At 37.5% G+C, this 14,695-nt stretch overlaps 1 protein-coding gene across 4 annotated transcripts in view; it reads left to right on the top strand.

Annotated features, from left to right (window-relative positions):
• Positions 1-14,695, top strand: part of PAX5 (paired box 5) — a 316,202-nt gene that overhangs the window by 34,805 nt on the left and 266,702 nt on the right. For all 4 annotated transcript variants that reach the window (XM_089670900.1, XM_089670899.1, XM_089670897.1 and 1 more), the window contains exons 2-3: positions 7,779-7,944; positions 14,458-14,655. In XM_089670900.1, coding sequence (XP_089527026.1) covers positions 14,570-14,655 — 86 coding nt within the window. In that variant the 5' untranslated portion in view covers positions 7,779-7,944; positions 14,458-14,569. The remainder of the gene's footprint in view (positions 1-7,778; positions 7,945-14,457; positions 14,656-14,695) is intronic.

The raw sequence follows: 14,695 nt of genomic DNA, 5'->3' as shown, positions 1-14,695 counted from the left end.
AGCGCCAAGATTCTGTGCCTTAGGGGAACCCATGTCACCTGCTCCCCTGGAGGGTCATCTTCAAATTCCTTCAATTTAACACTATTAGTCACAGAACCTCATCTTATTAGTCACAGCATCTTTCGTCATCAGTTACAGGACCTCCCATCTTCAGCCACAGTATTTTCCCCTTTTAGGCACAGCACCTACACCAAACACTGAGTGACAATGCCCCCCTATCTGGTAGACCATCCCATCAGCCATACCTTGTCAAAGCCTCCTTCTGCAACAGCTGTTCCCTAATCACCAATCACTGCAGTCCCCTCTGCCAATCATTCAAAGCTCCCTCTGTCATTCATTGATCCCTTTAGTACTCTCATCAGTTAAAAATCCACTCATTGTACCCTCACATCAGCTAACAATCCCCTCAGTGAGCCTTCCCGGCGATTAGCGGAAATAACTGACAGAAAGCACGGCTGCAGTAGCTGTGCTTTCTGTCAGTTCCCTGACAGCTCCTGACACGCTGATCGGGAGAGAAGAGTTTATCTGTCCGGATCAGTGTGTCTCTGTGCAGTACACACCCCCGCCCCCTAGTATAACACTCCCCTTACACAGTTAACCCTTTCAGTGAGTAATAAAGTTAACCCCTTCCTCCCCAGTGCCATTAGTACAGTGTCGGTTTTTTTTTTTTGCACTGATCACTGTATTGGTGTCACTGGGGATGTCAATGACCCCAAGTCAGTTCCCCCCCAGTGTCAGAATGTCCGCCTTAGTCCCACAGTCCTGCCATAAGTCGCTGATTGCCACCATAAGTCACTGATCGCTGCCATAAGTCGCTGATTGGCGCCATTATTAGTATAAAAAAAAATTAAAAATCCCAGTATCTTTCCCGCCATTTGTAAACGCTATAACTTTCACGTAAACCAATTAATTTACACGTATTGGTTTTTTTTTTAGCAAAGACATGTCACAGAATACATTTTGGCAGAAATTTATGACTAAATTTTAAATTTTTTTTTACTGGACATGTTTTATAGCAAAAAGTCCAAAATATTGTTTTTTTTTCCTCAAAATTGCCAGCCTTTTTTTTTATAGCGGAAAAAATAAAAAACACACAGGCAATCAAATACCACCAAAAGAAAGCTCAATTTGTGGGAAAAAAAGGAGGTAAATTTCATTTATGTACCGTATTGCAAGACCGCGCAATTGTCCGTTAAACTAGCGCAGCGCTGTATACCAAAAAAATGGTGTAAATTGCAGTATCTATACCATAGTTTGTAGACGCTATAACTTTCACACAAAGCAATCAATATACACTTATTGGGATTTTTTTTACCAAAAACATGTAGCAGAATACATTTTGGCCTAAATTTATAACTAACTTTGAGTTTACTATATATTTTTTAGAGCTGAAATTAGAAAAAAGTTTTTTTTCAAAATTTTTGGATTTTTTTGTTTATAGCATGAAAAATAAAAAGTGCACAGGTGATCAAATACCACCAAAAGAAAGCTCTATTTGTGTGAAAAAAAGGACGCAAATTTCGTTTGGGTGCAGCATTGCATGACTGCGCAATTATCAGTTGAATTAGTGCAGCGCCGAGTAGCAAAAAGAGGCCTGGTCATTAAGGGGGGTAAATCCTCACGAGGGCAATTGGTTAAAAAGACTGTTTAGGAAGTTGGGTCTTGAGTAAATTGTATCTGATGTAATGGACAATGTTGGATGATCTGAGGCAGTTGATCACTAACTTGTCCAAAGTACATGGTATATACAGAAATTATTAAGAGATTTTCTTTAGGTCTGAACATTCCCAGACAATACCATATTCCATTCCTGTCAATCAAGTTATCATAATTGGTGGACACATATCCAATACATGAACATACTACAGATGCAGATGCAGAATGTAGCCACTTCACAATTCAAATGTGTTACATTATCTTTATTCTTACTTAGAAAAATTGTTAAAATTGAAAGTACTGCAGATGCACAAATTGTATGCGTTGATATAATTTTTTGCATTTTTTATTATGACATTTTGTAAATATTGTTGTCCAAGATATTGTTTTTTATAATATTTTTTATTGTTTTTAGAATGATATAATTTCCTTTTTCAGAGAGTTTCTCCTTTGTTAGAAAACTACTGTTGAATATAATAATTTTATTATGTATGTTAAGGCTAGAGTCCCCTTTTATATTTCAAGGCAGTCCCTTCAGCTCCATCTCTCTCTGAGAACCCTTATATGTCCGTCTTCCCCGCTAAGCCAATCAGGTCTGACGAAGAAGCGGAAGCTTCAAAGCGCGTTACCGCCCACTTTACAGAGTGACGTCTCCTTGGTGTCATCACTTCTGGTGGAACACCATCTTGTGTTCCACGCTGGTTCCAGCGATGTTCAGCCGCTTGTTCCCTCCCAGACTTGGACAACAGCAGGCAACGGACCATCAGCCGGATTATCTTGGGGGACCTCCTGAGATGGTTTTACATGCCCATTCTATCTGCTCAATAGTGAGTTTCCAATTTACTATTATTTCAATAAACAGAATTTTCCTATACTTAGTCTGGCGCCCCTCTGTGTTTTCTTGACATACAGCCATCAGAGCTTTAGTTTCACTCTGGAGGGTGGTGCCACTGGTGTCCACATATAGTACAAGTCATGGACATTTGATGGACTTATTATGGACTTTTTTGTTCAATTTTACAATATTCCTGTATGACTCTTGGTAATATTTGCTTCTTTAGCATCTACCTACCCCCTTTTTTTCTCTCACTGCAGATGCAATACTGAACTGTTCCACTTAATTTCAGTTCATTCCTTGAGATGAACCATGGCAGCCTTTGACTGTCACAATTAAGTTATAAACGTCAAATGAAATGCACAGCAAAATTTCACTGCCAGACTGCACAGATTGATCTGTGACCTCCCCTGTAGCGGCAACACTCTCTGGTCCGTAATTCAGGTCAAAAACAGCCTGAGCAATGAAAGAAAATTAGTACAGTTGTGAGGTCATTCTGCTCTCCCTGCTCTCTCCACCTTGACAGGTATGTTCACTGTCAGTACATGTGCACTGCAGCAGTGCCAGAATTAAACAGAAAAAGTGAAGATTTGCTATGTAATGGGGAACATCTAAAAATGTCAGTTGTGCCCAAGCAGTATCCTGAAAAATGTATTATTTGTCTTGAATTTATATATTTATATACAGTACACATCATGTGCTTTCAGTATTACAGTTGTTTATCTGCAGTCTGAGAATCTAAGACATTATGGGGTTTATTTACTAAAGCTGGAGAGTCCAAAATCAGACTCCCTTCTGCATAGAAACCAATCAGCTTCTAACCTCAGCTTGTTCAATGAAGCTTTGGCAATGAAACCTGGAAGCTGATTGGTTTCTATGCAGAAGGGAGTCTGATTTTGGACTCTCCAGCTTTAGTAAATAAACCCCTGTATGTCTGTGAATTCTAGTCTTTGAAATGAGATTTGATGAATTCACAACTGTGTTGCCCACTGTTGTCCTGCTGCTACTTCCTGATTATTCCTCTATTATTACATTGTCCTCTGCTTGCCTTTTTTTGGGCACAACTTCTACATTTCAGTTCCGCTTTAATGTTGGTCTTTCCTTCTGCTTTTCCTGCTTTTCAGAAGGTAACAGGAAGCTGACATCAAGACCAACAAGGGACCTATACTGCTTGTATTTATGATTTTTTTTTCTTTAATTAATACATTGATTAAAAATACCTGGAGCTCAGCCTTAATATGCCAGAAACACAGAAAAGCCCTGCCAGTTCCAACCAAGCCTTGCTCCATTTCCTTGAGATGAATCACTGAGTCTAAAAATGGCTTCAGTGAATGAGGCAGAATTTGGAGATGATAATAGCTCATATTTGTTGCAGTTTAAAATTTTGAATTGCAGCGGCTTAAAGCTTTAAGCATATGTCCAACAAAACCTTTTCCTAGTTTGGAATAGACAGATAGCAGTAAGAAAAAACGACTGGAATTTTAGCCCATTCCCACTCTATCCAAAACTAGAAAAAACATATTTGGCATGACATACACGTTAACATTGCTCCACCCAAACCAAACTCATGTTATGAAACAGATCACAAACATACAAAGCATACTATAGCAAATTCACAGCCATTCCAGTATTTGCCATATTAGGGTTTTTGCATAAAAATCGATACTGAAAGGTGTGCATTTGTGATCCAACATGTTCGTACTATACTAGTATCACTTATAGTAGATACACAAATAGATTTTCATGCTGACTATGGGTAAGGGAAAATTGATACTGAAAGGTGTGCATTTGTGATCCAACATGTTCGTACTATACTAGTATCACTTATAGTAGATACATACTTTGATTTGCATGCTGACTATGGGTAAGGGAACTGGGAAAAATCGGCATACATTATTTTCATGCAGGAGTGGGACATCATAATGTGTACTATCGAAAGTGGACATTCTTTATAGATTACCATCCTGCTTCTTATCAGTTATTCAGCAATGCACCAGCTCAAGGTAATAATGTGTTATTTTATGACAGGAGTGTAGACATTAGCATGATTCATTTGTATGTCACTGCTCACTAATTGTCCTACTTTGTAGAACTTCACAGACATGTCTGCAAATGTCTATGACCATCCTCTGCCTCCCTTAATAGATCCCTGCAGAATGCTCACCTCGTGGGATAAGTGTTATAATTGTTCATGCTTAAAAAATGGAGCTGAGATGCATTTGACCTTCCTGTCATACACTTAACAAATGTCTTCTCTTTCTCTGCTTGTAAGTCCTCTATAGGACTGGTAATTATATGGATATTTACACAGATACCCTCATCTTCCTCTTACTACCTTATTACTGTCTTTAATGTATCCCGATGAAAACATATTATTTTATTATCTTATCTGTGCGTAATTATGTACCTTTTCGATATCTTTTTTAGTTCCAGTTAACATACTATTTCTTAAGAGATAGTTTCTATGTTTACATTCTTAAAAATATGGAAGCCAAAGTAGCAATGTTCATAAAAACATCCAAGTCCAACATTACTGTACATTACGCCATAAAGCTGTTCACTGTACCAGCCAAGTGTCTGTAGAAAAAAAAAGATTTTTTTATGGCTTTTTTTTACTTTAGTTATGTGTCTCGTTTCAGTAACCTGCATAATGCCCTTTTAATTCTATTGCTGGACTTAGTGACAAGTGTCCAAATAACTTGATATGGCAAAAACAGAAAAAAAAAGATGAAAAACATAAAGTTTACATCGGTACTCAAACAGCAATTATGGGTACTGTTATTACAATTCAGGCACAAAATAGTACATGTGTATACCTTTTTATGTATCCTTCTGTTGTCCCAAGGCCTGGGCTTCTTATTAGAGCCATACCAATATAACTTCCAGCCTCACACTCCCAGAGATTTTTCAGCTATTCAAACAACAATCCAAGAAACAATGATTGAGAGTGCTTGTCATTGGGGCTCTTTAACTGCACAGTTAAAGTGGTAGTAAAGTCTGAAAAAAACGCCTTCCCAGTGCATGCTTAGGAGATATTCCCTATACATAGAGGTAAGCTTTATTATACGCTTACCTGTAGGTACAAATCACCAAACAGTGTTTACTACTGCTTTAACCTATTACACATAAACAGTCACTGCCCCTGCATGTCTGTTTTTTTTTCTCTATTCGTTGAACGGGATGTCTTTTTTTCAACCTAACTATGTACACTATGTTCAAATGGAAGCATGCCCCGTTTAAAGTGTCTGGTGCAATTCTGACCTTTTCAAAGAAATGTTTATATCACTTGCTATCACTCTCAAACAGAATTGTAACAGTTTACAATATGGTATCTCCTTACAATGGCAAATATTTTTTTAACTTTTGATTAAAGCAGTCAGAAATTCAGCTTAACAATTTTAATACAACATTTGAATTGAAAGAAGTAGGGTGCAAGAAAGTATTCATAGAAAAAAATTACAAAAGCAGACAATGGGCATCAGTAAAATAAAAGAGAATACAAATGAATATTACCTAAGCAAATTTTGTCTGGTCTTTAACTCCATGCAGAGTCCAGTTCATTTGCAGAGTAAGCCCAATCTGAAGTATCAGAGTAATCATCTCTCAAAAAAAAACTAGCAGTCCTTTAAAGTTCCAATAGTAAGAGCTGCAAATGCAGCCATCTTTTTTCGTCTGAAAATGGGTGTTTACAAACATAAGATAACCAGTCAAAGGGTTTCAGGGGTGCTGAAGGGTTTTATTATGCTCTGCAGACACACCCTCAATGGCAATTTTTTTTAAAATGCATCTATATTGCCATTCTGACAGAATTATACAATCCAACAACCAACATATTATTACACAGAATGAAATGTATGTCTTCTCTAGAATGTGTAATATGTCCCATCAGCATTCTGCTCCTTGTAATATTGGTGTGTTTAGAGTTTAACTGGTTGTTTTCTTCCTCTACATTAGTGTAACAACATTTTATGAATGTAATGCCATCATAGGAGGAATTATGGATTTGGTATAAAGCTTGGCTCTGGTACTCATGGATGTGTATTTGCTTTCTAGACTGATTTATGTCCAGTTGCATGACAGCCATTTATGACTGGGTCATAAAGAATATTTTTCAGATCCTGAAGTTTGATGTTTCTGCATTTCTTTTAGCTAATTTGCTTGTGTTTGTGTTAGTGTGTCTGAAGCTGGACTGTAATGTGTTACATGCCTTGAATGTCTAGTACAGACATGAGATTTAAAGCAGGCTGATTTGTCAATGACTTGGAGAAAATTAGGGTGCCTCTGTGTCCATTATGACCTATTCCCCCCACTCAGTTTGGGGTTTGTCAGACCTCATTGTCATGATATCATGTATTAGCCCCACTTCCCACCACCTCCTGCATATTTATAATAAGTCAAAGGATATGTATAATGTTTTTTGTTATACATTTCTTTCTTTATTTAATACAGCCAGGACTAAGTAAACATTTTAAACTATGTTTCCTATTTTGTAAGGTAAATATTTAATATTACACATGAATATTATGTAGTCTTCTTTCTAATAAGCAGGTGGAACTCCTTTTTAGGAGTTCTTTAATTCTTTTCACCATCTGCTGTAGAAAGCTTGTTGTTTATGGAGCTCAATAGCTGAAGCATACAGTCTTGATCTAGGGGGATGCATTATAAGACAATTTGTTTTTGTATAACATCAGGCTCATGAATAGAAGAGAAAATAACAGTATATGAAAGGAAAACATGTGAAAAGCATATGACTGAGAAGAATGCAAACTGGAACGTGAATGGACCCTTTCTGTGTTCTAGTCATACAGCAGTAACTGAGGCTACAGTGCAACATTCATTTTGAATTTATTTTTGGTGGAGTCTTGTTTTATTATTACTAAGGTGTTGACCTGTTACCTTTTAGCATGGAATGGGTAATTTACTATTGTGGAGCTGTTGCTTTCCACATGAAGTGGATAATTAACTTTTGAGAGTCTTTTTATACATATTTTTTAGTTCGCAAAGTGTTAATTTCTCACCCTCTCAAATGGCTCCTTTTCTTTTTAAGGATCTATTGTATGATGTTTGTGATTTAAAAAAACTTTGCATGGCAATGAAGGAACAGCAAGCCTTTTGCTCTAGTGTATGAAACCTGTAGTGTAGTTTGCTTAAATACATTTTTCTTACATACATTTTCAATTTCAATGTACTTCCAACATTCTCATTTTAAAATTAAATGAAACACTTACAAAATAACAAAGGAATTATTATCAAATAAACTGTTCTTTCTCTTGTTCTTCTTCCCAAGGACATGGAGGAGTCAATCAACTAGGTGGTGTGTTTGTAAATGGCCGACCTCTTCCTGATGTAGTACGTCAAAGAATAGTGGAACTTGCCCATCAGGGTGTACGACCGTGTGACATTTCAAGGCAACTACGGGTCAGCCATGGATGTGTCAGCAAGATCCTTGGCAGGTAACACAATGCAGCTTATGAAAAATATTACATAGCATATGAAACATTTCAACATACTGAAAAATGCTGCCATAGTAATGCAATATTAGACATGATCTTTAAATAACAAAGTCTAGGATTTTATTTTTTTTTCTTTTTTGGCTATACATTTTGGCTTTCAATAGGTAGAGAAAATGAAAAATAAAACAACAAATTAATTTAAGACATATTAGTGCATGTGTCATTTAATTTTGTTAATGATTTACTACTTGAGTTATTAATTGGCAAGTAAGGAGATTTTTACTTTCTGGGTAATGTTCTTCTGCATTCTTCTAAGGCTTTATTAAAGGTGTAAAACTGTCAAGAAGGCTTGTCCAGGTAACTATGTGCCAAGTTTTATTTTCTGCAGAGGACACTTTGAACAAAAATACTGGGGCATTTTGATGTGCAAACAGATATCTGGTCACTAACCCTGCCAGTACCACCTTGACCCATGAGCCAGTGATCATGGAAGGTGGATACTGTCTGTATATCTGTATCCGCAGCATCAGTGGCTCAATAACGTTTTGTTACTGATGATTAAATGTCGGTTTGAGATACAGATTATGTTTAACTTTATCATATTTCCTTTGATTTTGGATTTTGTTCTTATAAACCAGATCTTTTTAAACAACTCACTTAAGTGTTAACAGCACAACAGACTCTATAAAACTGATACATTATGGAGAAGTAAAAGTTATAAGTGTAGAGCCACATGGAAAATTTTTAGGAGCTTAGCTGACCTAACGAAATTGCTAGTGATTAATTGCTAAGACTAGTACTAGTACTAAGACTATGGTGACACTTGTACAAGTGGAAGGTAGTAGCTAATAAAGTTTCATGATCTCGCTTTATTCAACCGTGTGCGATTTTTCATCACAACTGTACATACTACTTGTGTTACTTAAAGAGGAGCTCCAGTCTCCCACACAAAAATTATAAGTCAGCAGCTACAAATACTGTAACTGCTGACTTTTAATATAAGGACACTTACCTTTCGAGGGATCCAACGATATCCTTACCCGAGCCAGTTCTTCAATCTGCTTTAGGTGCAGGCACTGGCATCTTAGGTAAGGAAAACCGGCAGTGAAGCCTTCCAGCTTCACAGCCAGTTTCCTACTGTGCATGTGAGAGCCACGCTGTGCTTTGTGAAAGGTTCTGCAGTCTTCTGGGACCTGTGATGTGTCTCAGAAGGCTGCGGGGCGAAGGAGGAGGGGGCCAAACGTCTGCTAAGATAGCCGTGGCAATTTGATTGGAAGTGGGAGTGGGTACCTGTCAAAACCAGGTACCCGCTCCCCCAAAAAGGTGGCAGTGGAGGGGGGAATGCAAACAAGCAGAACTTTGCATTTTGGGTGAAGTTCTGCTTTAACCACTTTCCGTCCGGCCCATGTATATAAACAGCCGGATGGGAGCAGTGCAGGAGTGAGTGGCCATTTATAAATGGCCTCCCCACTCCCTGCTTGTGCATCCTCCCTGGGGCACAGTGGAACACTGATCATTGTACGGGACCTCTGTGTGAGGTCCCGATCATGTGATCACTGATTGGCCAATCAGTGATCACATGAAGAGTAGTAAGCAAGGTGTAACTTCCTGACATCATTGCTTGCTACGTGTGAAATCTGTGAATGATCACAGAGGTCACATGATGCAAGGCTATTCACAACAGCCTTGTACCATATGACAAGCTGTGACCAATCACAGATCACACAGTATTTCTCAATGGCTGCAAGAATGCAGACAGAGAGAAAGAGAAATGATTGCTTTTACAGCCTTTATGGGTGTAAAAGCAATCAGTGTAAAAAAAAAATCTTCATCACCCCCCACAAGAAGTACGGTGACACTGTACTGCTATTGTGACAGTATTTTATTTGCAAAATTTTATAAGAAAAACACTTTTTTTCAAAATGTTTGGACTTTTTAATTTATATAGCAAAAAAAAAATCCCAGTGGTGAATAAATACCACCAAAATAAAGTTTTATCTGTCTCAAAACAATGCAAAAAAATTCATATGGGTACAGTGTTGCATGACTGCGCAATTGCCATTCAAAGTGTGATAGCGCTGAAAGCTGAAAATTGGCCTGGACAGGAAGGGGGTCAAAGTGTCCGGACTTGAAGTGGTTAAGAAATTAACTTGTTCCCACAGTTTAGTGTGATTACTAGTAATAGTGATTACTATTATTATCTCTATATAGCTTAACTGAACTGAGCTATTAAAAATAGCCCATGTAACTCTAGCCTATATACTCTTTACCCTAACTGTCTTTTTGAAGTATCCACAGGCACTTAATTCTATAGAAAATTACCCAATAATGTTCTACAAGCATTTTGTAGTGTGCCAAAAAATATAGACCTATAGGGGTTTATTTACTCAAACTGGAGGGTGCAAAAGCAGGCTCACTTCTGCATAGAAACCAATCCAGCTCAATTGAACAAGCTAAGGTTAGAAGTGAGCCTGATCTTGGACTCTCCAGCTTTATTAAATAAACCCCATGGTGACATGTGCCTAGAATAGTGACCAATCTGGCTTCTGTTTGGTGCACCTTTCTGATCTTGCAAAGAAACCCTAGTTTAGGCCCTCTCCTTTTACCTAGAGCAAATCACAATTGGTTTGAAGGACAGGAAATTTAAATCTATTGTAAATATACAGTAAATTCCAATATAATTAATTAACACCTCTGCCTTCTTGCCTGTAAGTATGAAACGTGTCATATGTACATGGCAACTACTTAAATGTTTGTGAAACACAGAGTTAGAAATAGCCAATGAGCACACATTCAGACTGTGTAGAATCTGAGATGAGAAAAAAGTGGTCATTGAGTGGCACAGTAATCCAGCCCTTATGTACAAGTCAATATCTCTCCATTCAAGTTAGGCATGACAAAAGTACAACAGGACAAGAATGGGTACAATTACTGTATATAAGTTAGCATTCTGAAGTTAAGCATGTTGATTTGTTTCATTTAAGCTGTCAGCAATAAATTGGAATTTCATAGCTCATTATTTGTATAAATATTAATTACAGTGAAACCCTGTCTTAGTTTACCAAATAATATTGCTCTGTAATCAGAGATGTCAGTAAAAAAATGAATGCAATTAGAAGATGAATTGATTTCATAATAAACATACTGCGTTACTGTCGTATGTTTGAACTCTTTTAGAAAGTTCACAGTTGGGTTGTGTAAATTTAGATTTGTTTGCTTCTAAGTAATATTATGTACATTAAAAATTGTCAAGGCATATTATAATATTTTATATAGGGCCTAATGTATACTTCAATGTTAAGGTAGTGCTGTCAGTGTAGCCTACACATTGTCAGAGAAAAAATATGGGGGCTGCCAATGTTGTCTGTTTAAAGGGGGGTGGGGGGTGATGATCCTTTACCACCTGGTGAGTCAATGTCCCAAAAAAAAGCATGCAGCTTACTCACTAAATAATGAAGCAAGAAAACAAGGTATGCTTATTTACAACTCTGAGATTCTGGCAACATTTTTTTTACTGTAGAAAAACACTCTAAACATAAATCTAAAGTAAATCCACAAATCTCCATAACCCCTAACCCCAGGCCAACCCTCATACTTAATCTTCCTATTTCATGAACAATAAAATGTAACCTGTCACATGCCTGATGAAAGGGTTCTGCAAGGCTCCAAAACATTGCTTCTGCTGTAACAATGTGATCTCCAAATAAAGCTTTGGACCCATTCTGGAGATCCATGATGTGCTGGTTACATTGTCCCTCTCTAAAATGTAACCTAACCCTTAAATTAGCCCTTAATACTAACACTTTAGCTTGAGCCCATCCCCTATCATGAGCCATCCTCACGTTTTCAAAAAATCGAAGTACACATACCTTTTTCCTAAGATTCTTTTGGTTGATCTATCTCACAGGTCCTTCCTTATCTTTTCTGGCAACAGCTGTGGAAGGTCCTTACTACTACACTAAACTGCTCTCATAATATGACATATTAGTCCTGTTAAGGTGCACTAATAATGATAATTCAAGCCCAGCCTGCATGAGGACTTCATCCCCAGGGTCAAGCTCCATGATAGGCTGGGCTCAGAGGAAATAGGCTGAATGATGCCATTATTCAAGCTGAAAAACCAAGGACATCAGGGGTGGAGTTGAAGTACTCAGAGAAACAGCTCCTGATCAAAGGTGAGCATTTCAACCAAAGCTTTTTTTTCACTTTTAACTGTGCTGGGCTGCATATTTGTTAGATTTTTTTCTAAAGCTGGAATTCAGCTTCAACACTCAACCTTACCTAACAATTTGCCCCATCCTGAAACTTAACACTTACCCCCCCAAAATCTAACCCTATCCTGACTTTAACCAATAATCCCTAACTTTAACTTAAAGTGTTACTGAACCCGAGACCCTGCATCCACTATATCTAGTCTCCCACAGTACACGGAACATGGAAATGCAATTATTTTAGTAAATATAAACTGCTAAATACCTTTTCTCATCAGCAGTACATAGCAGTCTTGCGACTTCTATATGTGTCCAGCCCAGCACTAGTTAAAGCTTGTAGGAGGAATTTTCTTTCTGCTCTAGGAGGATGCAAAACCCCTGATCTCTGTCTGACCAGTGCTGATTGGCCTTGTGCTGATCACATGCACTGTCCCAAGAAAAAAAAAAACCTCTCTAGCAATATACACCAAACTGAGCATGTGCAAATGCCTATGGTTCAGTCTGTCTTATCGGGAGATAACAGGTGGTTGCTTGAAAAAGGGCAGGAACAGAGAAGTCAGGATCAAACAGCCTTTTTACACAATGCAGAGGATTAACCCCTTTGGTTCCACAGTGAGTATAACAAGCATGCTTTACTGCATATACAGACTGATTTTACTGTTGTGGGTTTAGTAACACTTTAACCTTAGCATCGATTTAACCAATCAGTTCAAAATATTTTAAATACATAAAGGTGCAGCACTTAAAAAGTTACAAATAATCATAAGAAAACAGTGAAAAATGTGTCAAAAAAATAGTCCATCCAAAAATAAAATAAAAAAAAAGTCCCATAAGCTGTGATGAAACAAAAGAAATCCAAGGACAATTGTCATGTCACCAACCACTACTACAGAAGGCTTACCAGAAAGGCATGACACCCTGGAAAGAGTGATCAATTGTGCTTTGTTAAACAATCCAGAAAGCCTGTCACTCGAATCCTCCTCCAGATCACCAAAACAGCAGATAAGGATCTTCCAAATAATGGACTTTAATTAGGGTAGCTAAACCATTCAGGATAAGGCTTGGACTCCTAGTGGAAAACATGCAAAGAAAGAACACTCCACACAGTGTAAAACCATAATCACAACATTTATTTAAAGTATGGTTGCACTCACATGTAAGCAAACATCATTAGGCATTGATTGGCAAAAAAAAAATCTAAATTTTACAGTTTCCAAAATGGCTAACGGACGTTCGTGCATGCGCAGTAGCGTGTGAGCGTGTCTCCACCCTACGCGTTTCGTGACAGGTAACTTCATCAGGGACACCAATTCAAAATACTTACCTTTACCTCACCAAAAAATATTGAGCATTCATATTACAAAATCAGTACCAAAACCACCTGGTCTTTGCAGGTAATACATGAAACACCAGGTGGTCAGTGCAAAATGTAAATGAATTGAGGAAAATGGCCTTGGAAGGTGTAACATTAAAAGTAAGTTGTCATTGACAGCTTCTGTATTTGTATCTCACAAATTCCCTTTAGTGTTCAAAAATAACTTAATTAGAGAATAACCACACTATTTATAGACTTCAGTGGATGGATTGGTGACCTGTTTAGTTTGCTTGCTGTGATGTGATTTAGCCTGGGTGATCTACTCATATCATGCAATGTGGTTGTTGGAGATCATGGAGATTGTTGGTAGTTCGAGCTTCTTTTTCTTTCTTTGGCTAGACTGAAATGATTAATTAAAATCTCATAAGAAAAATAATGTGAAGTCAAACAGGGTTCATACATTAAAAGACATTGTACGTGGTCAAATTGACAATTCAGTTACCTAAATAAATTGGAGCGGTAAAATAGTTGAATATGTATAGTCCAGAAATGTTTCTACTGGCTGGTTTTATCAAATTACCACATCAATAAGGGAATCGTTTCAAGTAAGTGCTTTTTGCCAGCTAACACAATTGGCTGCCAGCGTGTTTAGTGAAAATGGTCTTAAATGTGATTTGTTTCCTATGACCGTGTTTGATTAATAGACAGTGTTTTCACAAGCTTATGCCTTTATCATCATATTTATTCTTACTCCATGAGAAAACTGCACGCTAAGCTCCATTGTGCAATTTTAGAAAATGCTGCCAGATCTATCAGAATGACATTCCTTACATGCCTTTTGTCACATAGACTGTGAGTTGTGGATGCATTTTGAATGAATGTATATTTATTTTACACTCTAAAATGCCCCTTTTGACATATCATTTCAGTGTGTCCTTTGTCAGTTATATTATTGTTTGTTTTAAAACATACTGTCTTTTTTTGCAGGTACTATGAAACTGGCAGTATTAAACCTGGTGTGATTGGTGGATCAAAACCAAAGGTTGCAACTCCCAAAGTTGTAGAGAAAATCGCAGACTACAAGAGGCAAAATCCCACTATGTTTGCATGGGAGATAAGGGACAGACTGCTTGCAGAACGAGTATGTGACAATGACACAGTGCCCAGCGTCAGTTCGATAAACAGGTAAGACTAGAGTAATATATCTTTTAGCAGGGATTTTTTT

The sequence above is a fragment of the Staurois parvus genome, unplaced genomic scaffold (genome assembly GCF_062004578.1).
Source record: "Staurois parvus isolate SC_StPar_1 unplaced genomic scaffold, SC_StPar_1.0 ptg000096l, whole genome shotgun sequence".
In the NCBI taxonomy this organism is placed as follows: Eukaryota; Metazoa; Chordata; class Amphibia; order Anura; family Ranidae; genus Staurois; species Staurois parvus.
This window is presented reverse-complemented; position numbering and strand designations above follow the sequence as displayed.